The following is a 26,805-nucleotide window of genomic DNA, read 5'->3' on the forward strand; positions in this document are numbered from 1 at the left end:
CCACAGTCTATAAATTATAGATTCCCAGTGGGCATAAGAGTGAAGCCAACAGCAGCCTTCCTTCTCCTACTTGGATTAGGAACCAAAGTGTCAACATTAGATCCTAAGCTTCTAATAATTCTAATCGTTCAAAGGAATACAAAATAATTCTCATCTCAAAAACATATATATTAATAAAAGTGAGAAAAGGGCTCCTGAAGTACAAAGTCACTGTTAAAAATCAACAATTTTGATCATTCATGGCAAATAAATAATTTTAAACTTGAGTATTACCATTCTTTCTCTATATAATGTGCAACTGACTTGACTGTCAGAATTAAAACACTAGAACAGACAGACATCTACAAAATCCTATAACCTTCGTTTACAGTATACTTAGACTTCAGTAACTTTGAACACAGGCTCCGTCATAACTTGCTAGGTGGCTTTGGACAAATCATCCAACTGGATAATAATATATAATATCGTTATTATTAGGAAGATAATACAAATTTTTAACTCATAGGGCTATCAGTAAAGACTGAATGAGATCAAGAATAGGAAACATATTACCTGACACTAAATCTTCTCTGTAACAGCAATTAATATAAGCTCATATTCTATAAAATGTAAATACAAGCTTGTGTTCTATAAATATTAGCAATTATTATTATACCTTGGTCTTTTAAATGGAATAGAATCACTGTTTAGAGGTTTACTTGCTTATGGGCTGACGACACACATCTTGGAACTTCCTTCTATTGTAATGGGCAAAAATGCAACCAGGAACATAGTTGAAGAACGACATTTCTCTATTTTTTTTTTTAACCATATGCTAGAATAATATATATTCCATGAGCTTGACACATCATACTACTCATAAAAGGGTAGTATTAGACTGTGGTTGAGAGTTTGGGAATAAATAGAAAGATTTTAATACCAACATTACCTCTAATTAGCTACATCAATTTAAGTAAGTTATTTAACCTCTCTGACCCTGACCTAGAGTTTCCTCAACTGTAAAAGGTAAAGAATAATAGCATCTACCTCATATAGTTACTGTGGTGATTAAATAACATCACATCTTTTATAGTGATAAGCACTGTACTTAAAACATTATGGATATTATTATTACTTTTCTTTTTAGAAAAGGGCAAAATAACCTAAACCTTGTAAAACTTTATAGTGTTTTTACTCTGAAAACCGATGATCTTGAAAAACGTAAGATATGCAGAAATACATGGTACAGATAGCAGGCAATGTCAGTACAGTAAAAGTTAATGGTACTTCCAAAGCATCATAAGAAATGTGTCTTTTCACAAAAGATGAAATCTTTTGAGACAGGTCTTATACATACACAACTGTCTGTTTGTTTGCCGTTATTCTAACAGATATTTTATGAAAATGAACTTTATTCACAATGTTTTATGATTTTAAATGTCATGATTCCCTCAGACTCTCATTCATGTATGTCAATATGCAAACTGTATTGGAACACAGTTTCTCATTGCCAAACAATATATGCTTTTTATGTAGTATTTCTCATAAGAATATCAGTCTTCCCAAATGACCGCTCAAGTAGAAGCTACAGAAGTCTATCTGTGACGTAACACTGATAACTATGAGTATGATTCACTCATTCAAGAATATTTACTCAATGCTTCATATATCCAGATACTATACCATGCCCCAAAGATATGGGTATATAATGTAGTACTTGGGCAGTGCCTGCCCTCAGAGTCTGTCTAGAAGAGGAGAGGTGGACTAACAATCACAGTGCTATGATGGGAAAAACACAGAATGCTATGGAAACGCATAGTAGTACATCTAACTTGGGGGGTAGAGGTGGGAGAAGGAGAAGGAGAAGGGGGAGCTAGTGAGGGTTTCCTAGAGAAAGCAACATTTAAACCAAGGCTTTTTCTGTGTGGCTGAAGCATTCAGAATGAGGTGAACCATAGGAGGCCTTTGTAAGTCATCTTGAGTCAAGACTTTATGGCACAGAAACCCACCAAAGCAACATATAGGAATAAACAGATAGTCTTATTTTTTATAAGACCCTTTCATTTGATCATTACATCATACACATCCTTGATATACAAAATGTGGTCCACAGACCAGTAACAACAGCAGAACTTGGGAGCCTGTTAAAACTCAGTGAGATATAGTTATAAGTAGTATTACTAACACCATTATAGAGATGAAGCCAAGTAACTGGATAAGGTTACATAGCTGGGAAACAATGAAGCCAGGCATGAAATCAAAATATTCTGAATTAAAGCTTATTCCTTTAAACTTAATTATTTTCTAAAATTATTGCAATGAAGAAAAATCACATTTATAAAATTATTCTTTGAATCTAACCTATATTTCACATAAGTCAAAATTAAAAAGCTTGCTAAAAATGACCTAATTTATTCACATTCCAAATACACTCTTGCCATAACAGATTTTCAGTTTGCCATTACATCTCATTTATCCGCCAATCTCAATTATGTGAAATATACTGAAAACCAACCAGGAAGCCACAAAAGGATGCAACACAAATAAAATAAAGATAAATAGTTCATGTACTACATCTAATGCACATTACCTAGATGAAAGCCCCTCAGAGACTCATTCTGTGCTAATACTGAGTGGCCTCTATGTTGGACACTGAGAAAGATACTAAAATAAAAGTGCAAAGTCCCTGCCCTCTAAGGGCTTACCAACTAATTGGGAAGATAAAATGGCATCAAAAATGCTATGAGGTGAGCAAGAAACTTCTAGTTGAGGGAGAAAAAAACCCTCAAGGAGAGGTAGTCTTTGGAGAAGCAAAAGAACGGAACCAGAGAGAGATAAGAAAAGCATGTTCTCATAAAAGCAGGCATGGAGGTGAAAAGCACAGGAAAAAGACTCCTATTTCTTTCTTTCTTTTCTTCTCTCTCCTTCCTTCCTTCCTTCCTTCCTCCTTTCCTTTTCCCTTTCCTCTTTCCTTTCCTTTTTCTTTTCCCCTTTGCCCTTTCCTTGCCTTTTCTTTTCTTTTTCTTTTCAAGACAGAGTCTCATTCTGTTGCCCAACCTAGAGTGCAGTGGCATCAGCCTAGCTCACAGCAACCTCAAACTCCTGGGCTCAAGCAACCTGCCTGCCTCGGCCTCCTAAGTAGCTGGGACTATCAGTATGCCAAGACACCCAGCTAATTTTCTCTATTTTTAGTAGAGACTGGGTTTCACTCTTGCTCAGGCTAGTCTGGAACTCCTGAGCTCAAGCGGTCCTCTCGCCTTGGCCTCCCAGAGTGCTGGGATTACAAGCGTGAGCCACCGCGCCCAGCCAAGACTTCTTTTTCTGACTGATGGAATAATATACACCAGATTTATCCTCCGACTATAAACAACTAGAAAATCATACCAAATTATATGTAACAATAATTTTCAGACATTGTGTAATAGGCAGCCCATTATAGTGACCCCCGAGAAAGGAAAACAAACAAAGTGAGCCCTACGATTGCGCTAATTTGTTGTGTGGTGAGTGTTTCCAGGACACAACGCAGAGTGTGAACAAACACAAAGAGAGTCCCAGAAGTATCACTGGGCTGAGGAGATCTCTAACCTCATATTGTACACAAAAAACATAAAAATTAACCCAAAATGAATCAGGCATATAAGAACTAAAATGATAAAAACTCTAGAAGAAAACACAGGAGAAAATCTTAAGTAAACTTGGGTTAAGCAAAGATTTCTAAAATGAGACAAAGTTTAAAAGAAATGATGGATAAACTCAAAAGACATTGTTACAATAGGAAGAAAAAATATGTAAAACATATACCTGATAAAGGATATGTATCCAGAATATAAAAAGAACTCTTACAACTCAATAATAAGATTACCATCCACCCAACCACCAAAAAAAAAAAAAAAAAAAAAAAAACTCAGAAAGATTTAAACAGACATTTCATCAGAAGAAAGACCGTAAAAGATAAGCATAAGAAAAGATGTTCAACCTTATTAGTTATCAAGGAAATACAAATTAAAACCACAATGAGAGTCCATTAAGTTACCCACTATCATGGCTAAAATTAATAATGTTTGGATGTGGAATAAATGGAACTCTCATATATTGTTAGTAGAAATGCAAAACAGCTTAGCAGTTCTTATAAACACATACTTACTATACACCCAGCAATCCCACCCCTAGTTCTTTAACCAAGAGAACATATCCATACAAGAGCTTGTACTCAAATATCAATAGCAGCTTACTGGAACGAAGTCTAATGTCCATCAGTAGGTAAATGCATAAACAAACTGTACATACAGTGGAATACTAGTCAGCAATAGAAAGATGCATTCCTGACACATGCGACCACATAGACAAATCTCAAAGCTATTATGCTAAGTGAAAAAGAACCAGATGTGAAAAAGTATACATTGTATGATTCAATTCATATGAAACTCTAGAAAGGGCAAATGATGTCAGAAAGTAGATCAGTAATTGCCAGTGGTCAATGGGTGGGGGAAGGAACTGACTACAAGGAAGCAAGAGGGAATTTTTAGGGTGATTGAAATGTTCTCTATCATTGACTGTGGTGGTAGTTACTTGTCTGAATATATTAGTTAAACTCATCAAATTGTATATTTAAAATGCATTCATTTGATTGTTAAATAGACCTCAATAAAACTGATTTTAACAAGATAAAGAAAAGCAATGAAAGCTCACATACTGAGCTCTTATAAATTCATTAAAAATAGTTAATGCAAAAATAACAACATGGGTAGAAGACTTGAAAAGGGTAAACCACAAAATAAAAACTACTAAAAGTTATATGGTACATATCATATCTAATGGTGAAGTATTGAAAGTTTTTGTCCTAAGACTGGAAATGAGACAAGAACATTCACTGTTACCACTTTATTTATTATTAGTATTGTACTCGATGTCCTAGGTAGCACAATCAGGCAAGAAAAAAATTTAAAGGCATATATATATATATATATATACACACACATATATATATATATATTAGGAAATGAGAAATAAAAATGCCATTATGGCAGGTGAGCTGACTGTATGCATAGAAAATTCAAAAGAATCTAACAATTATTAGAATTAAGTTCTTTGGATATAAAATTAATATATAAAAATCAGCTGTAATAAGGATATTAGTCATTAGGTAAATGTGAATCATAACTCTATATTCACTAGGATGGCTATAATAAAAAAGAGACAATAACAAGTATTGTTGAGAATATGGAGAAACTGGAACCCTCATACATTGCTGGCGAGACTGTAAAACAGTACAGCTGCTGTGGAAAATGGTTGGCAGTTGCTCAAAAAGTTAAAAATAGAGTTACTATATGACCTCTCACTTGCAGGTGTATCCAAGAGAAATGAAAACATACATCCCTATAAAAACGTGTACATTGATGTTCATAGGAGCATTATTCATGATAGCCAAAAAGTAGAAGCAACCCAAATGTCCATCAACTGATGAATGGATAAATGTGATATATTCATAAAGCTAAATATATTATTCGGCAAGAAAAAAATGAAATACTGATACATGATACAACATGGATGAACTTCTAAAATATTATGTTAAAGGAAGTTGGTCATAAAAGACCACCTATTGCATGATTCTATTTATATTAAATGTCCAGAATAGGCAAATTGTAGACAGAAAGTAGATTAGTGGTTACTTAGAATTGGGAAGACGAGAAATGTGGAATGACTGCTAATGGGTATGCATTTTCTTTTAGCGAGAGACAATCAGAATGTGGTGATCACTGTACTACCCTGTGAATAAACTAAAAAAGACTAAATTATAGACTTTAAAATGGCAAATTATATGGTATATGAATTATATCTCAATAAATCTGTTTTTAAAGCTTTATACAATTTTACCTTCAGAACATAATCAAATAATTTAATTATAATTTAATTAAATTTAATTCTTATGTGACTAAATTATAATGTAAATAAATAAATGAATAATCATAATGAGAGCTGCAGCTGTAGGGCCTTAACCCTAACATTAACTATTGCTAATCTGTCTATAAGGGTTCTGGGCCAGGCATGGTGTTTCAAACCTGTAATCCCAGAACTTTGGGAGGCCAAGGGAGTAGGATCACTTGAGGATAAGAGTTTGAGACCAGCCTGGGCAACGTAGTGAGGCCCTATCTCTACAAAAGATTTAAAAATTAGCTGGGCATGGTGGCACGCCCTGTAGTCCTGGCTACTCAGAAGGCTGAGGAAAGAGGATCCCTTGAGCCCAGGAGTCCAAGGCTGCAGTGAGCTATGATTGCACCACAGCACTCCAGCCTGGGCAACAGAGCAAGATGACTCTATCTTAAGAAAAAAAAAAAAAGCTTCTGGTGAATTTTTCTTTGAACATAATATATTAAAAATCAATGTCATGGCCAGGCGCAGTGGCTCACGCCTGTAATCCTAGCACTCTGGGAGGCCGAGGCGGGCAGATTGTTTGAGCTCAGGAGTTCGAGATCAGCCTGAGCAAGAGTGAGACCCTGTCTCTACTAAAAATAGAAAGAAATTATATGGACAGCTAAAAATGTATATAGAAAAATTAGTCAGCCATGGTGGCGCATGCCTGTAGTCCCAGCTACTCGGGTGGCTGAGGCAGGGGGATAGCATGAGCCCAGGAGTTGGAGGTTGCTGTGAGCTAGGCTGACGCCACGGCACTCTAGCCCCAGCAACAGAGTGAGACTCTGTCTCAAAAAAAAAAAAAAAGAAAAAAGAAAAAAAATCACTATCACTTTAAAAAATCAATTGTGTATCTATACATCAGCAATTAGTAGAAAATAAAACTTAAAGATATTTATGATAGTATCATAAAACATCAAAGACAGAAATAAATTCAACAAATCATGGGAAAGATCCATATGTAACAACTATTTTATTTCAATAACATTGTAAAGAAGATCTAATAAACAAAGGCATACACCATTTTATTGGGATAGAAGATTCTATGTTATAAAGATGTCTACTATCCCCAATTATATTTGATAAATATATTCAATGCAGTTCCATCAAAATTCTAGCAAGGTTTTCTTTTCTGTATAGAAATTCACATGAAAATGCAAAAGGACAATAACAATCAAGGTGATCTTGAAGAAAAACAACTAAGCTAAAGAACTTTAATAGACATCAACACCTATTATAACATGGTAAAAATATTTATTTTATTTTCTATTTTTTTTTAATTTTTTTCTAGAGATGGGGTCTTGCTATGTTGCCCAGGCTAGTTTTGAACTTCTGGCCTCAAGCGATTAGGTAGAATACTGCCTAAACATTTGTTCCCCTGTAATATTCTGAAATTTAAAAAATATATAAGAAACAAAAGAATGAATTCCCGATACATTCAACATGGGTAATATTTTTGAAAAATTACGTTGAGTGAAAAAAGTCAGATCCAAAAGAGAACTTAAAAAAAAAATGAATCCATTTATACAAAGTTCAAGAACAGGCAAAAATAATCTATGGTGATAAAAGTCAGAATAGAGGTACCTACGGGACGATGTTGAATGGGAAGAGGCCCAAGGGAATCTGTGAAGTGATAAAATGTTCTATATACTGATTAGGGTAGGGCTAATAGATTTATACATACATAAACATTTATTGAGATGTACATTCAAAATATGTACAACTTTCTGTATCAACCAAATTTTTGTTTTTTGTTTTTTTTTTTTTGGAGACAGAGTCTCGCTTTGTTGCCCGGGCTAGAGTGAGTGCCGTGGCGTCAGTCTAGCTCACAGCAACCTCAAACTCCTGGGCTTAAGCGATCCTACTGCCTCAGCCTCCCGAGTAGCTGGGACTACAGGCATGAGCCACCATGCCCGGCTAATTTTTTTTGTATATATATATTTTAGTTGTCCATATAATTTCTTTCTATTTTTAGTAGAGACGCGGTCTCGCTCAGGCTGGTCTCGAACTCCAGACCTTGAGCGATCCACCCGCCTCGGCCTCCCAGAGTGCTAGGATTACAGGCGTGAGCCACCGCGCCCGGCCTCAACCAAATTTTTAAAAATGGGCAAAAGACTTCAACAGGTACTTCATAAAAGAGTTGTATTTCAATCAGCAAGAAACATGGTGCAAAAAATGGTGGTCAACTTCATTAGTCTTCAGGAAAATAAAAACTGAAACTAGGCTGGGCGCGGTGGCTCACACCTGTAATCCTAGCACTCTGGGAGGCCGAGGCAGGCAGATCCTTTGAGCTCAGGAGTTCGAGACCAGCCTGAGCAAGAGCGAGACCCCGTCTCTACTAAAAATAGAAAGAAATTATATGGACAGCTAAAAATATATATATAGAAAAAATTAGCCGGGCATGGTGGCACATGCCTGTAGTCCCAGCTACTCGGGAGGTTGAGGCAGGAGGATTGCTTGAGCCCAGGAGTTGGAGGTTGCTGTGAGCTAGGCTGACACCACAGCACTCTAGCCTGGGCAACAGAGTGAGAGTCTGTCTCTAAATAAATAAATAAATAAATAAATAAAAACTGAAACTGCAAGAGGAAACTTTGACATACCCAACAGAAAGGCTAGAACAAAAAAGATAAAGTACCAAATGCTGACAGTGATGTAGGAGAAGAACATTACTGAATAGAGGGAGGTAAACTGGTACAACCATTCTAGAAAAATTTTGGACACAATCCACTAAAGCTGAAGATATGTATACCCTGTGACTGTGTAATTGTACTCCTAGGTTTCTATCCAACTGAAATACATAAAAATCTTCAATAAGAGATGTACTACAACATTCATGGAAGCATTAACTATGATAGTCCCAAACTGGAAATTACTAAAACCAATAGTAAACAATTGAATTAATATTTATATTATGAAATACTATTTGGCATTAAGAACAAACAGACTACAACTATACAAAGGTGAGAATGAACAAAAGCCAGCACACAGGATGTACAAATATGATTCTATTTCTATAAAGGTCAAAATTCGGCAAGTCCAATCTTCGGCTTAATAAGTCAAGGTAGTGGTTAGTCTGCCTGGAGATGAAGTGAATGGAAGGGAGCATGAGGAAGCTTCTGAGGTTTTGAAGCCCTGTTTCTTGATTGAGATTCTGCTTACATGGGTGTGTTCATTTTGTGAAAATTCAAGCTGTACATATACAGATTCTCCTCAAATTAGCATGGGGTTACATCACAATAAGTCTACCATAAATTGAAAATATCACTAAGTTGACAATGCAATTAATAGACCTAACATTATAGCTTACCCTAGCCTACCTTAATTTAAAGGTGTTCAGAACTTATATAAGCTTACACTTGGGCAAAATATGTAACACAAAGCCTATCTATCTATTTATTTATTTTTGAGACAAAAGTCTTGCTCTGTTGCCCTGACTAGAGCGCGGTGGCATCATCCTAGTTCACTGCAACCTCAAACTCCTAGGCTCAAGTGGTCCTCCTGCCTCAGCCTCCCAAGTAGCTGGGACTATAGGCATGTGCCACCACGCACAGCTATTTTTTTCTATTTTTGGTAGAGATGGGCTTCACTCATGGTCAGGCTGGTCTCAAACTCCTGACCTCAAGTGATCCTCCTGCCTCGGCCTCCCAGTGAAGTATGATCTACTGAATGTAGACTGCTTTCATACATTGTAAAGTTGAAAAATTTTAAGTCAAGCCATCATAAGTCAGGGACCATCTGTATATGGATTTGTACACTTGTCTCTATGTACTGACTTCAAAATACTTAAAAAATATTTCTTTTAAATTAAAGAAAATTCTATCAGCATATAGTCATGTACCACATAACAGTATTTTAGTCAACAATGGACCACATATACAACAATGGTCCCACAAGATTATGATACCATATTTCATTATGCCTTTTCTATGTTTAGATACACAAATATAATACTTACCGTTGTGTTACAACTAGAGTATTCAGTATAATAACATGCTATACAGGTCTGTAGCCTAGGAGCACTAGGCTATACCATACAGACTAGGTGTATAGTAGGCTATCCCATCTAGGTTTGTGAAAGTACACGCTATGATATTTGCATAAGATCACCTAACAATGTATTTCTCAGAACACATTCCTGTCATGAAGTGAGGTATGACTATATTTATGCAGAAAAGACTATTTGAGCCTGTGAAGAAGAAGAAAGGGAAACTACTGAATGTGGAAATTAGGTTGTTTGGTGTTTCTACTCACCTTTGTCCTGTAATGCAATTTGTTGCTTATGCAGTAATGCCACTTCCCGTCCCAAAGCTTTCTTCTGTCTTTCCAGTTCATTTTGAAGCACCAAAATTTTTAATTGCAGACATTCATTTTGTTTTTTCTAAATAAATAAAATAACAGGTAAATCTATAAATATAAAAGTCATTACTATGAATATACATTCACAATGTTTCAAAATAAATAATGGTTTAAAGCATGTTAACACTCATCAAATCTATGGATCTCTTTAACTTAATTATCAGTTGCCATCGTTTTACTGGAAAGAATATAAAAACAAATATAGAATATAAAAAGCAAAGAATAAGAGTAGAAATAAATCTTAAGTAATAACAACAGAAACTCTCATTCATTGCTGGTAGGAACTCAAAATGGTACAGACACTTTGGAAGATAGTCTAGCAGTTTCTTAAAAAGCCACATGTAGGCATACTATATTACATAAGAGCAATCACACTCTTATTTTTTGTTTTGTTTTTGTTTTATGAGACAGGGTCTCGCTCTGTCACCCAGGGTGTAGTGTAGTGGCATGATCATAGCTCACTGCCACATCTAACACCTGGGCTAAAGTGAGCCTCCTGAGTAGCTAGGACTATAGGTGTGTACCACCAAGTCCTCCTACTTTAAAATTTGGGTTTTTTTGTTTTTTGTAGAGATGAGGTCTTGCTATGTTGCCCAGGCTGGTCTCAAACACCTAGGCTCAAGTGATCCTCCTGCCTCAGCCCCTCAAAGTGCTGGGATTACACACACGAGCCATTGCTCCTGGCCTACACATTTTTAGATATTAACATGGATGAGTTGAAAACTTACGTCCACACAAAAACTGACACATGAATGTCTACAGAAACTTTATTCATAATTGCCAAGACTTGGAAGCAACCAAGATATACTGCAATAGGTCAACAGAGGAACAAACTGTGGTATATATACAATGAAGTGCTATTCAGTGATAAAAAGAAATGTGCTATCAACCTGTAAAAAATGCACATTGCCAAGTGGAAGAAGCCAGGGGGTAAAAACTATATACTATATGATTCCTACTGTATGACATCCTGGAAAAGATAAAACTATGGAGACAGTAAAAGGATCAATGGTTGCTAGGGGTTCAGGGGGGAGGAAGAAAGGGATGAACAGGTAGAGCACAGGGTATTTTTAGGGCAATGAAACTATTCTGTACAATACTGTAATGGTGGATACATGACATAATGCATTTATCAAAACTCATTGAACTGTATAACACAAAGAGTAAATCCTAAGATACACTAGAATTTTAGTTAATAATAATGTATTAATATTAATTCACTGATTATAATAAATGTGCCACACTAGTAAAAGATGTCAATAATAGAAAAAATTGGGGACGGGGACAGGGTGTATGGGAACTCTGAACTTTCTGCACAGCTTTTCTGTTAACCTAAAATTTCCTTAAAAAAGAAAGTTTATTTTTTAAAAAGTTATAGAACTGTATACCAAAAAAGTCAATTTTACTGAATGTTCATTTAATAAAACAAAATCCTTGAAACATTCTGCCAGGAGAGATACAATTAATTTATTAAATAAGTTTGTTAACATCTTTCCATAAAAATATTTCCTACTTAAACCTCAAACCATGGTTTAAACTTTACTAAGACTCCTTTTTACTCAAAATACTTTGCTTGAATTTACCTGCAGATACAGATCTGAAATCCTGCCCCCACAATGAATATATATATATAAATATATGCCTGAACATGTATGCACACACACAATTACTGCACTACGAATGTATGCGCCTGTCTCTCCTGGTCTTTATCAAATAGTGTCAATAATATACTTTTCATGATTTTCCATGATATATATCTTAACCAAATAGCAATTTGGCTATACCTAGTAAATTCTTGTCTCTTTTCTAACATATATAGAAGCTAACTAAAATTGTAATAAAAAAATCCATTCATTAAATAAATTAAATAGGCTACCCAGATCTGGAATAAGCTGGTAGAAAAGGAAAAAGTATCTGGATTTGACTCATAGACAATGAGGAAGTCTGGAAACTCAGTGAGATGCATCGTGGTATGGCCTTGTTGAAGCAATGGGCATAAAAAAATGATTTTTGGCATTTGTGTTAAAAGTACATCACAGCAATCATTTTTCACCCAAAATGTTTTCCTACTCATCCCTGAAATACTGATTCTAAACAGATGGCATAATCATCTGTTAGAGACATTCAAGCCAAGAAAACAAGAAGAAAAGCTTATTTCCAATTGTTATATTTGGCTTGAAAAGTCTATATGAAATCTGCCTTTACAACGAATGTTCCTAAACCGTTTTTCTGAACAAAGCAAATGCTTATAAAGAATCTACTATGTGCTTCTAGATGAATGAGAAATGGTCTCTGCTTTCTATAAATTTAGGTACACTTAAGACAAATGCCATTTTGCCTTGCCAACCTGCTGTAAAAACAAAGAACAAAAGTCAATGAGGGCTGGACACAGTGGCTCACGTCTGTAATCTCAACACTTTGGGAGGCTGAGGTAGGAGGATCCCTTGAGGCCAGGAGTTCTAGACCAGCCTGGGCAACATAGTGAGACCCCATCTCTACAAAAAATTTAAAAAATTAGCCAGGTATGGTGGCATGCACCTGTAGTCCTAGCTACTTGGGAGGCTGAGGCAAGAGAATCATTCGAGCCCAGGAGTTGGAGGTTGCAGGCACTGCACTCCAGCCTAGGTGACAGAGTGAGACCCTGTTTCTTAAAAATAAATCAAACAAAAAGTCAATGATGTTCTAAAATGCAGAAGCAAGTCAAGTGTCCATCAACAGATGAACGGATAAGTAAATGTGGTATATACATACATAAAGTAGAACATTATTCAGCCTTAAAAAGGAAAGAAATTCTGTAATATGGTATAACATGAGTGAACTTTGAGGACATTGTGCTAAGTGTAATAAGCCTGTCATAAAAAGGCTTATTATATACTGCATGATTCCACTTAAACAAGATGCTTAGAGTACAGTAGTCAAAATCATAGACACAGAAGGTAGAATGGTGGTTACCAGGGCCTGGGAATAGTGGGGAATGGGGAGTTAGTGTTTAATGGGTATAAAGTTTCAGTTTTACAAGATGAAAAGAGTTTTGGAGATGGCTGGTGGTGACGTTGCATGACATTATGAATGCATTAATACCACTGAACTGTACATTTAAAAATGAGATCACAGATCTTCCGTGTATTTTACAATTTAAAAAATTGGGGGGAAAAATCAATGAGGTTGCTTATCATGAAAGAAAAAGGAACCAGAATAAATTGAGGTTTCCTTTACCAATAAAATAGTGTGGTCAAGAAGCCTACAGTGTTCTTACATCACTGAGAGAAAAAAAAAAAATAGGTAAAGTCTTAAGAAGCAATCTTTTCCCACAAGGAGCGAGGTTTTCAATTACTTCAACTTGATTTTCTCACAAAATATGTAAATTAAATGCCACCTGGGCAGAGAAAGAAAATAGAGGGGGAAAAAAATCTAGTCTTCAGAGAACACAGGGATATGCCTGGCTAGAGGATTAACCTGCTTTATTCCAAAAACGCACTCAAATCAGGGTATGTTTTCTAGAGTCTAAGAACTAAGGTGACAAGTTAATCTAAATGCTAAGCTAATACAGGAAGGCATGTATATAATGTTTGTATTATGGTCCATGTATGGAAAATGGCCCATTTATAGAATATATCAAGTCATTCAAAACCACAATTGTTGGCTCTGATTTCTGATGAGTAAACAAACCCTGCCCATGTGAGATCTATTTCTGGTTCCTTTCTAGTGCATCAAAGATAAGTTGTTCAAATATCTTAATATCCCATAAGTATATTCTAATGGGTTTCTGCATTCTATTTATCTGCTTACTCCAAGCAAGTGTAGTTAATGTCACATATATAACTCCAATAGATCACTGTTAATTAAATTATAGTGTGTTTATATAACACTGTCCCTGAACTGAAAATTACGGACACATTCATCACAGATACATACATTCCTACTGAGTCTTTACCAAAAAATCATGAGAAATGATAAATATTCATTTCAGAATGATAAACTAATCTATAAATAATATGTTACAGGTTGAGCATCCCAAATCCAAAAATCTGAAATCTTCCGATAGATCATTCTGGAGCTAAAAAGCCTCAGGTAAAAGTTCTGAAAGCATGGTCCCAGGAATCTTGAGAGTTCCTGAGACCTTTTCAGAGTCTGTGAGACAAAAAATATTTTCATAATAATACTAAACTGTCATGTCCCCTTTTCATTCTCATTTTCTCATAATTGTAAAGTATACCAGAGTCTGTGAGATTTACAATATTTCAGCAGATTTACTATAAAAGCACATGTGAGAATCCAGTTATCTTTTGTTAAGCTGGACATTAGCTCTTATTAAGCTTATGTCTAGCTTAATAGAGGTTAAATTCACAAAAGTTAAAAAAAAAAAGCGACTCTAATTAAACTTTGTTTAGAAAAATATACTTATTTTTCATAAAAATGCATTATTATATGAACATGTAAAGAATTTATTATTGGTACTTTAAAGTGAATCAGGAAATTAAATATCAATAGATATAACCTAAATTCTTTGAAATTATCACAATTTTTAAGAGTGTAAAGGGATGCAAAAGATTTAGGATTATGAGAAAAAGAAAAAAAGAGTATAAAGAGGTCTTGAGATTAAAAAGTTTGAGAATCATTGCTTAGGGCATTATTTTATCTTTACTTATAGTAGTTTTCCCTTCAAAATTGGAAATAATTAACAATCTGAAAAAAGGTTTTTAAAAAAAATTTTTTTAAACCTAGTCAAATTTAGCAGTGGGGGGTTGTATGCCAATTTTAGTGATACTAATGTTAATAAGTTCTGATAACCCACTACCATTAGATCAGCCTGCAAAAAGGTTGTAGAACTATGGCAGTTGTCCTAAAGGTTAATAAATTTGCTTTTAAATGTCATTTATAAGTTGTTTCTATTGCACTTACACCTGGTCAACCACTAAGAAAAGGAAAAGATTTCCTTATAAAATATTTCATCCAATCCATTAATTTCATAGACTTAGTGGCAATATCAGGACTAGCTAGGAAGATACGGCAAAAAATATATGATAATAAAATGTACTGGAGTTCTGCTTCCAGTATAAGAGAATAAGCACCTGGCAAACTGGTCCTCTCATAAATAACAGCTATAGACTCTAGATAACACTATTACTTGAGAGTTCTGGAGATTGATTAATGGTAGACACATATGGGAAGGGAGTTAGAAATTGGCATAAGCAACCAACATCATGAATTTCCCCCTTCTCGTGGCTGCAGACGTCAACAGAAAGCCAACTGTCTTTCAGGCCAGAAGAACCAGGGTAAAGAGATTGAGTAATCCAGTGCTAGAATGGAGGAAGCCAGACAATGGGCGCCTGAAATTCTGTTTAAACTCAATCTAAGTCTCTGACTGAACCCTACACCACACATGCATGAGACAAACAGAAAGCAGCTTGTGCCTAAGGGTAAAAGAACCTAAACTGAAATCTGAGCCAATGTCCACTGCAGGCATGACAGTTTGAGCCTAACCAAGTTACCTACCTGCTAAAACAAAAACATCAACATTCTTTGGAGCAAAGTAACAAACTCCAGAAATTCTCCCAAATTACATTCACAACAAATATCCATGATACTATGCAATATTACCCAATATATGAAGAGTCAGGAAAATGTGACTCACTCTTCAACATACGCCAACCCCAAGATGATCCAGATGTTAGAATTACCAGACAAATATTTTAAAGCCACTCTTCTAAATATGCTAAGTGATGAAAAGTAAAATATTCTCATAATGAATAAAAAGATATGAAATCAGCAGAGAACTAGAAAATATTAAAACGATCCAGGAAACTTCTGCTTCTGGGCAAGATGGAGTAGGAAAAACACTACTGCCCAACAAATTTTACCAGGCTACCATAAACCTAATACCAAAATCTGACAAAATAATTTAAAACACTGTATCCCAATATATAATATAAATATAGGTATAAAAATCCTTAAATTATCACAAGATCAAATCCAGTAAGATACAAAAACAATTATATATTATAATCAATTTGGGTTTATTCCAGAAATGCAATGTTAAACATCTGAAACTAAATCAATGTAGTTCACCATATGAAGAGAATAAAGAAGATAATCAGATGATCATTTCCATAAATGTAGAAAAACCATTTGACAAAATTCAACATCCATTCATGATTAAAAAAACTCTCAGAAACTAGGAATAAGAGGGAACTTCCTAAAACCAATAAAGGGCATTGCTAACATTATATTTAATGGAGAAAGGATGAATTGTTTCTTCCTAAATCCAGGAACAAGGCAAAGATACCCATTCTTACCACTTCTTTCTACAGTGTAGTAGATGTCTGAAATAAGACAGAAAAATTAAATAAAGGGCATAAAGCTGTTCAAATTTGCAGATATTATTTACATAGAAAATCCAAAAAAATAGGCCGGGCGCGGTGGCTCACGCCTGTAATCCTAGCACTCTGGGAGGCCGAGGCGGGTACATCGCTCAAGGTCAGAAGTTCGAGACCAGCCTGAGCAAGAGCGAGACCCTGTCTCTACTTAAAAAAACAGAAAGAAATTATCTGGCCAACTAAAATATATATATAGAAAAAATTAGCCGGGCATGGTGGTACATGCCTGTAGTCCCAGCTACTTGGGAGGCTGAGGCAGGAGGATCACTTGAGCCCAGGAGTTTGAGGTTGCTGTGAGCTAGGCTGACGCCACAGCACTCACTCTAGCCCGGGCAACAGAGTGAGACTCTGTCTCAAAAAAAAAAAAAAAAAAATCCAAAAAAAAATCTATAAAATAACTAGTATAACTAATGTAGATAAAACAAGATTGCAATATAACAAGATGAATAAATTAAAATTAATTATAGTTGTATACACTAGGAGCAAAAAACTGGGAAATAAAAATTGAAAAACAATTCCATTTGCAATAATGCCTTCCCTGCCCCAAATTGCCATAAAACATTTAGGAATAACTCTAACAAAAAAATGTCCAAAATCTCTACAGTGAAAGCTACAAGACATTATTGAGAGATTTGAAGAAAAATCTAAATAAAAGAGATACACACCACCCACATCATGGATTGGAGGACTCAATATTGTTAAGATGGCAATTCTCCATAATTTTATCTACAAATCCTTATCAAAATTCCAGCAGGCTTTTTTTTAAATAGAAATTGACAAATTGATTCTAAAATTCACTTGGAAATACAAAGAACCTAGAAAAAAACACAGGAATTTTAAAAAAGAACAAACTTGGAAGACGTACTCTATCTGGTTTTAAGACAACAAATCTACAATAACAACAGAGTTCGGTATTGGTGAAAGACAGTTATACACATACAGATCAATGGAACAGAATAGGGAATCCAGAAATAGATGCACATGTATATGGTCAATTGACTCTAGGCAAATATGTCAAGGCAACTAAATGGGTAAAGGAAAGACTGTTCAATAAATGATGCTAAATCAACTGGATAGCCATACAAGGGAAAAGGAAAACTTTACCCTTACTTTACCTGGTAGAAAAAAAATTAACTTGAAATGGATCATAGATCTAAATGTAAAGCCCAAAACTATAAAACTGCTAGAGCAAAACAAGGGAGAAAATTCCTGCATCCTTGGGTTAGGCAAAGATTTCTTATAAAAACACAAAAAGCTCTAAACATAAAATAAAATAAAATTTATTAAATTTCATCAAACTTACAAGCTCTTTAGAAAACACCATCAAATACACAGAAAGGACCAGGCATGGTGCCTCATGCCTGTAATCCTAGCTCTTTGGGAGGCCGAGGTAGGAGGATCACTTGAGGCCAGGAGTTCAAGACTAGTCTGAGTAACACAGCAAGATCCTGTCTCTACAAAAATAATTAGCCAGGTGTGGTGGTGTGCACCTGTAGTCTCAGCTACTTGGGAGGCTGAGGCAGGAGGATCACTTGAGTGCAGGAGTTTGAGGTTACAGTGAGCTATGATGATTCCACTGCACTCCAGTTCAGGTGAAGCAAGACTTCTTTTTTCTCAAAAAAAAAAAAATGGCAAGTCAGACGAAGAAAATATTCCCAATACATATTACCAGAAAAAGGATTTGTATGCAGAAACACACATATACTCTTCAACCCAAAATAAGAAGACAAAAATCTTAATTAAAAATAAGAAAAGAAATCTGAAACTACTTTTTACATATATCAGGACTGAATAAATAAGTAAAACGAATTATAATGGGAGCCAAGTTTCCCACTCTGAGAAAAAGATAATACAAATAGGCAAAGTGAGGGGTAAGGCTAGAATGAACCTTGTGGTATTAGAGTTGAAATTATCAGTATGAACTCACGTTTATTTTAATATATGCAGAGATAAACAGGTACATAGCTCTGTCCACTAAGAGGGCCTAGAAGTTACAACCAAGTAACAACAAGCACATCCAACACCCAGAACTTGTTTCTAAATATCATTATTCAATGAAAGCCAACCAATGGCTGATTTTAGGGCTGGGACAGGGAAAAAAAAAAGCCTGGATCATACAGTGCCAGAGTGTAAGAAACTACTTTAAAAACAAACAAAAAAAGAGATAGAGGCATATCAAAAGGACACTAGAGCCAGATCTCTCAATGGCCAAAGCCACAAGTCAAGCAAGAAAATAAATAATATAGCACTGGATTATAACCCAAAGTATAAAACAAATATGCATAAGTCCATTCTGGTAAATAAATGATTAAATAAATAAATGGGGATAGGGTCAAATCTTCCTCACAAAGAACTCTAAATAATGTATATAGATGCTCCCCTCTCCAGGAGGTAGAACTTAATTCCCTTCCTTTTGATTTTAGGCTGGACTTAGTAACTTGCTTTCAAAAAGTGTAGAAAGGGAACTTTATAGCCAAGAAACCTGGGAGACACTACCTTAACCAAATGATCAAGGTTAACATTAGCATGATTAGTCATGTTGATTTAAAAAAGAAAAGACAGAGATCACAGAAGACTAAGAAGACACAAGGACTAAGTCCAATGTGGCAATCTGAACTGAACACTGAAACAAAAGAAAGGCTTTAGAACCCTGTCTAGTCAAGAGGAAAACATGAGACAAATCCTAATCAAGGAATATTCTATAAAATACCTAACCTGTCAAGGTCCCCAAAACTGTCAAGGTCATGAAAAGAAGAAAAGTCTGAGAAATTTTCACAACCAAGAAGAGCCTAAGGAAGCACGACTACGAAACATAGTACGGTTTCCTGAATAGGATTCTGGAACAGGAAAGGGACATTGGGTAAAAGCTTAGGAAATCTGAATAAAGCATGAACTTTGGTAAACGATAATTTATCAATATAGGTTCATTAATTGTAACAAATGTACCATACTAAGGTAAGATGTTAATAATAGGAGAAATTGGGCATGTAGTATATAAGGTAAGTCCCTCTACTATCTTTGTGATAATTCTATCAATCTAAAACGGTTCTAAAATAAAAAGTTTATTCATTTAATAAAAGACATTAGTGGAAACACTGCTAAGACCCAAATAAAGACCATAGTTAACGGCAATATATCAATGTTAACTTTTTGGTTTCAACCATGTACCACCATGTCAAATGTACCACGATTATGTAAGATGCTAACATTAGGGAAAACTGAATGAAAGGTATATGGGAACTCTCTAAATTATCTTTGTAAGTTTCCTATAATTCTAAAATAAAGAGCTTATTATTTAAAGGGCAAAAATACTTGAACTGACATTTTTTAAAAGATGCACATGTGATCAACAGGATATGAAAAGTGCTCATTATAAAAATATAAGTGGGAACCAAAACAAGAAAACACTACATAACCATTACAATGGCTAAAATTAAAAAGACTGACCCCTTAAATGAAATGGACAAATCTTTGAAAGACACAAGTTACCAAAGCTCATTCAAGAAGTAGATACCTTGAATAACCCTGTAACTATTAAAGAAATTGAATTTCTAGTTCAAAATCTTCTCACTAAGAAAACTCCAGGCCAGATGTCTTCAATAGTAAATTCAACCAAACATTTAGGAAATAATTCCAATTTTACATATATTCTTCCAGAAAATAAAAAAGGAAACACTTCCCCAAAGTGAGTTGAGACCAACATTATCCTGACAAAAAAAACAGGGGAAAGAGATTACAAGAAAACAAAACTACAGACCAATATTCCTTATGGAAAAAAAAATATATATACATGTGTATATATAAATCCTTTAAAATTTTTTAACAGATTAAATCCAGTAATATGCGTAAAAAAAAAAATAAATAAATTCACCATGCCCAAGAAGGAATTCCCCAAGAATGCAAAGTTGGGTTAACATTCAAAAATCAACCAATGTATTTCACCATAATACTAGAAAAAAAAGAAAAAGCATACAATTATCTCAGCAGATACAGGAAAGGCATTTGGCAAAATCTAAAACACATAAGTAAAAATTCAAGGTGACAAAAGCAGAAATTTCATAGGAAATATAATTAAATGCCCCCCAAAAATGTTGGGTATTGATGTTATATGAGAAGATGTCAAATCTTTGAAAGTCCTTAAGTGTGAACCCAATTTCTTATAACACAGTTACACATGGTCTTAGAAGGTAATCTGATTTCTTTCAACATCAAATATGCCTTCTCATTATATTTTTACTTAGGCTAAAAATAAAATTAATTCTTATATATTGAAAATGCTTGGGTTGGAGTATGACGGCCTTGGGCTAATCTGAAAAGGCAATGATGAAAAAAAGATAATAGTAAATGTTTGTAATATGTAACAGGTAAACCTTAAGGTGACTAACACATAGATGGCATCATTCCCTAAAACGGAACAAGTAAACCAAACTCTCTATCTCTATTTGTGAAATGATTATGGGAAAATTGCTTCCCTTCTTCAAGCTTCATATTCTTCTCCTATTACAAGAAGACATTATGTGGCCAGGCACAGTGGCTCATGACTATAATCCTAGTACTCTGGGAGGCCTAGGTGGGAGGATCGCTTGAGGTCTGGAGTTCAAGAACAGCTTGAGCAAGAACAACACTCATCTCTAGGAGAAAAAAAAAAAAATTAGCCGGGCACAGTGGCACATGCCTATAGTCCCAGCTACTAAAGAGGCTGAGACAGGAGGATCGCTTAAGCCCAGGAGTTTGAGGTTGCAGGGAGGTATGATTGACACCACTGCACTCTAGCCAGGACAACCAAAAGAGACACTGTCTCAAAAAAAAAGAAAAGAAAAGAAAAAAGAAAGAGAACATTATGCTAGATTCATTCTTAAATTCAACAAATATTTATTGAACGCCTACTATGTGTCAAATACCTTTCTAGCTGTTGGGGATACAGCAATGAAAAAAAAAAGGCAAAAATCCCTCCCATTATAGTTTCAAAAATCTCTCTCATTATAGAGTTTGGAGAGACAGAAAAATATGTAAAATATATATCATAAATAACAATAAATACTATGGAAAAAAATAAAGCTGGAAAGTGGACAGAATGTACTGAGAGGATGGGTATATTTTTAAATGGGGTTATTAGAGAACTAGATGATTTCTAGGTTCATGTTTAGTTCAAAAATCCAATGATATTCTACTATGTAGACTATGCAGAATAAAAACACACAATGAATCTCTGAACTTGACCTCTTTAAACTCATACATTCTATCACCTTGTTTTGTGTGTCATCACTTATATTTTTAAAAAACAGGAATAAAAATACACTTTTCCATACTGAAATAAAGCATATGTTGTCATTTAATGAAACAAGTAATCTCCCAGTCTTGCTTTGGGAGTAGAAAATAAAAAAATAAATAAAACCTAGCAATTTCTCCCCAGACAAAGGTTCTGAACATTTAGCAGTTTTGTATACCACAGAAAGGATTAAAATTAGCTATTTTTTTCTCCCTCTGCAATATATTTATGGTCTGGAATTTGGTCCTTCACTGCAACTGAATTACAACAAAAGATTGGTTTAACAGTGTCTCTAAAATGGAAGATTTTTTTATAGACAAGGAAAGTAATACAAATAATAAGAATTACTACTATAGTTATTGTGGCTACCATATTTTGTATGGCTGCTATGTGCCAGGTATAGCACAAGCTATTTTATATATTAGGTTGAACTACATGAAATTGTCATTTATAGGTCAAGATCAGTAATTTCATACAGTTTGAGCTAATATATTAATTTCAAATTCCACAAGAGAGAAGTCTATGTAGGTTAAGTGAATTGCTACTTTTCTATAGTTCTGCTATGATATTAATATTATTATCTTGGGCCAATCTTCAAGGTAACAAGGAACTTTTATTTGGGGATATAAAGGCCCTCTGCCAAGCTGACAGCGGTATAAATGACAACAGGAAGATGCTGCTTATCTGTGATAATGAGTCTGTGCAAACAAATACTTACAAAATTTTATTTAGAACTTAAAGATTTGGATTTCAAGTATCATAATCCATAGCACAAATTTCATCCAAAGCTATTCACAGCCATGTGGCTTTAAGAAAAGTTCGATTTATTAGTCATACCCCCTATTCTGTTTACGAAAGCAGAATCTTCATTCCAAAACAGATATTTTTTTCTTCCACTAGGAAAAGTATAAAGCAACCCAAAATTATGCTAATATCTCAAATCTGTCCTTTTGGGTTGAGATTTCTATTTGTTTGGAAATGCCTCCTTTCAAGAATATTTCCCAAAAGAGAACACTGTCCACAAACCAGCCTATTATACTCCATCCAAATAATTATTACATTCATCTTTTTAAAAGTAGATTAGGCTCTATAGTTTATTATTTTTTCTCCTGGCAGCTATTTTTCATTCACTATACAATTCAGTTTAGAGTTCACATTTATAATACGTTAATAAAATAGCCTGCTAATTATCTTCTAAGTAATTGTATGTAATCTAAAGTTTCATCTAGCAGAATAAGGCAGGCACTTTGTATGTAACATTATTAGCAGATGGGAAAGTTTATTTCCAACATTTAAATGGCAACAGAAGTCTCAGTGAAACATTAAGAAAATAATATATTATCATAACTACCTAAAGTTTTCTGGGAAAAAAAATTAATCCTACAAGAATATGATACTCCCCTTTAGAAAATAAGAAGAGTAACGGGTAAATACATAAAAACCTACCAGCTCATTGCTTGTAGATGTGAGTCTTAATTTTTCTTCAATTTCCTTTCCAATTTTCTGAACAGTTACCTGAGTCTGTTTAATTGCACACTGGGCTCTATGAAGCCTAGAAATATAAGTTATAAAAAAAAATAAGTGAGTTAACTGTAAACACAGAGCCACAGATATAAATGACAAACCTTCCAGGATAAACATAATTAATAATGAACTCAACTGATTATTTCTCAATTCTCTAGCATATTTACAATGAAATAATGGGGATTACAATAAATCTTAAAACAATAAAGCTCTAAAACACCCTTTCCATTTCTGCCTCTCTGCTTCGGATGTATTGAGAGCTAGGATGAAGAACTCACAGGAGTCTGGAAGAGCCATTAGAAAATAATATGGTCAAATCCTATCATTTTACAGATGTGGAAACTGAGACCCAGAGAATTAAGTGGATGGCTAAAGTCACCGAGAGAGTATCCTACTATTAAGGCTGACTATACTAGTTGATATCCATAAAGAAAGAAAGAATTCACAATAATCTCAGTTAAGAAAGTTAAATCAAAGCAGCCAGCACTCTCAAACAGATGAGAAAAAACCAAAAGACTATAGAAAGACAAAGTAATAGGATGATTTAAATATTGGACCAGGGTCTAATATTAATAGCAACTACATTCTCAGTAAGGTTCAAGGAACACTGAAAAAATTAAGAGCTACTTTTCTTCTTTGCTTTAGTTATGGCTTTGTGGGATTTTTCTTTTTGGTCTCCTCTGTCTTTAAATCTAGCTCACATATTCCTTATACATTTAATAACAAAAAAATGGTCACACTGTCTTCATTTGCAGACGACATGATTGTCATGTGGAAAATCATTAGGAATCTACAAAATAACTACTAGAATTCATAAGTAAATTTAGCAAGGTCATAGGATATAAGGTCAATATATCAAAAAAATCAATTATATTTCTGTATGCAGGCGTATCTCACTTTATTGTACTTTGCTTTATTGTGCTTCTCAGATATTGTGTTTTTTTGTATAAACTGAAAGCTTGTAGCAACTCTGCACTGAGAAAGTCTATCAGCCCCATTTTTCTAACAGCATGCGTCTCATTGTCACACTTTGGTAATCCTTGCAGTATTTCAATTATTTTCATTATTATATCTGTTTTGGTGATCTGTGATCAGTGATCTTTGATGTTACTATTGTAATTGTTTTGGGGTACCACAAACCACAACCATATAAAATGGTTAACTTAATTGATAAATGTTGCTTATGTTCTGACTGTGCCTCTGACTGGCCATTTCCCAGTCTTTTTCTTGTTGGGCCTTCGTATGTCCTGAGACACAATGTTATTGAAATCAGGCCAATTAATAACCCTAAAATGGCATCTAAGTGTTCAAGTGAAAGGAAGAGTCCTGTGTTGCTCACTTTGAACCAAAAGCTAGAAATGATTAAGCTTAGTAAGAAATTCATGTAGTGAGATTCATGTTACCTGAAAGCCAGGTAAGCCGAAAGCTAGATCATTTGGGCCAGTTAGACAAATTGTGAATGCAAAGGAAAAGTTCTTGAAGGAAATGAAAGTGCGACTACAGTGAACAAATGAATGGTAAGTGAAACAGCCTTATTGCTGATACGGAGAAAGTTTTAGCGGTCTGGATATAAGATCAAAGCAACCACAACATTCCCTTACACCAAAACCTAATCCAGAGCAAGGCTCTAACTCTTTTCAGTTATATGAAGATGAGGAAGCTATAGAAGGAAAGTTGGAAGCTAGCAGAGGTTGGCTCATGAGGTTTAAGGAAATAAGCCACCTCCAGGACATAAAGACGCAAGGTGAAGCAGCAAACGCAGATGTGGAGAAGCTGTAGCAAGTTATTCAGAAGATCTAGCTAAGATCATTTATGAAGGTGGCTACACCAGCAAAAATATTATGACTTGCTGAAGGCTCAGATGATCATTAGTGGTTTTGTTAGCAATAAAGCATTTTTATTAAGATATATGTGTTGTTTTAGACATGATGCTATTGCATACTTAATAGACTACAGTATAAAATAAATACAACTTTTATATCCACTAGGAAATAAGAAAATTCATGTGACTTGCTTTATTTCAATATGCACTTTATTCAGGTAGCCTGGAACCAAATCTGCAATATCTTCAAGGTATTCCTGTATTAGCCAGAAACAATTGGGATACGAAATTTAAAAATAATACCTTTATGATAGCATCAAAAAACATAAAAGACAGGAATAAAATGAACAAGATGTGCAAGACCCAACCCTGACATTACAAAACACTGGTAAGATAAAGTAAAGAAGAATTAAATAAATGGAAAAATATATACCATGTTCAAGGACTGGAAGATCTGGCATTAAGATGTCAGTTTTCCCCAAATGGGTAAACAGTTTCATAATCCCAATCAAAATCCCAATAGGCTTCATTTTATTACAGAAATTAAGAAACTGATACTGTAATTTATATTCAAAGTAAAGAATCTAGAAGTCACAAACCATTCTTGAAATCTGCCATATTTCAAGACTTTCTATAAAATTACTAGTACATAATCAAGACAAGATGGTATGGGCAAAAGGATCAGAAAACAAATCAATGGAACAGAATAAAGAGCATAGAAATAGAACTACACATATAGGGCATATTGATTTTTGACAAGGAAATCAAGGCAAATCTGTGGAGAAAACAAAGTTTTTAAAGCAAGGGTACTAGAAAACTGAATAAACACAGAAAAAACTGAAACTCGCCCCCTCCCTCACAGCACACACAGCAAATTTAAGGAGGATCATAGCAAACATAAAATATAAAAATCATAACACTTCTAGCAGAAAAAATTAAGAGTATCTCTTGCAACCTTGGGGTAAAAAAAGATTTACTAGAGAAGACACAAAAAGAATCATAAAATTAAAAATAGATAAATTAGACTTCACCAAAATTAGAAATGCCTGTTCATTTAAACAAGACATTGAGATTCTAAGCTGTAACCCAGGACCTAGAAAAAATTTAAAAAGTAAAAAAAACAATAATTTTTTTTTTTTTTAAAAAGATACCATTAAGAAAATGAAAAGGCAGATTGGGCGTGGTGGCTCACTTCAGCTTAGGAGTTCAAGACCAGCCTGAGTAAGAGCAAGACCCCGTCTCTACTAAAATAGAAAAAATTAGCCAGGCATGGTGGCACGTGCCTGTATTCCCAGCTACTCAGGAGACTAAGGCAGGAAGATCGCTTGAGCCCAGGAGTTTGAGGTTGCAGTGAGCTATGACGATGCCGCTGCACTGTACCCAGGGCGACAGAGCAAGACTCTGTCTCAAAAAAAAAAAAAAAAAAAAAAAAAAAAGGGCGGGGGGAGGAAAGCAGAGGAGACGGGAGGGGAGGGGAGGGGAGGGGGGAGGGGGGAGGGGAAAGGAAAGGTCTGTCCTTGGGGGAAAAAAAAACAGAAGAGAAAGAAAGAAGGGAGGGAGGGAGGGAA

The 26,805-nt window shown here is 34.8% G+C and overlaps 1 protein-coding gene across 3 annotated transcripts in view; it reads right to left on the reverse strand.

The window, feature by feature from the left end:
- The window catches only part of UVRAG (UV radiation resistance associated), a 281,364-nt gene that overhangs the window by 126,157 nt on the left and 128,402 nt on the right, over positions 1–26,805 (reverse strand). For all 3 annotated transcript variants that reach the window (XM_069470994.1, XM_069470993.1, XM_069470992.1), the window contains 2 exons: positions 23,338–23,443; positions 10,141–10,267 (listed from right to left, as the gene is read on the reverse strand). In XM_069470994.1, coding sequence (XP_069327095.1) covers positions 10,141–10,267; positions 23,338–23,443 — 233 coding nt within the window. The remainder of the gene's footprint in view (positions 1–10,140; positions 10,268–23,337; positions 23,444–26,805) is intronic.

The sequence above is a fragment of the Eulemur rufifrons genome, chromosome 6 (genome assembly GCF_041146395.1).
Source record: "Eulemur rufifrons isolate Redbay chromosome 6, OSU_ERuf_1, whole genome shotgun sequence".
NCBI lineage: Eukaryota > Metazoa > Chordata > Mammalia > Primates > Lemuridae > Eulemur > Eulemur rufifrons.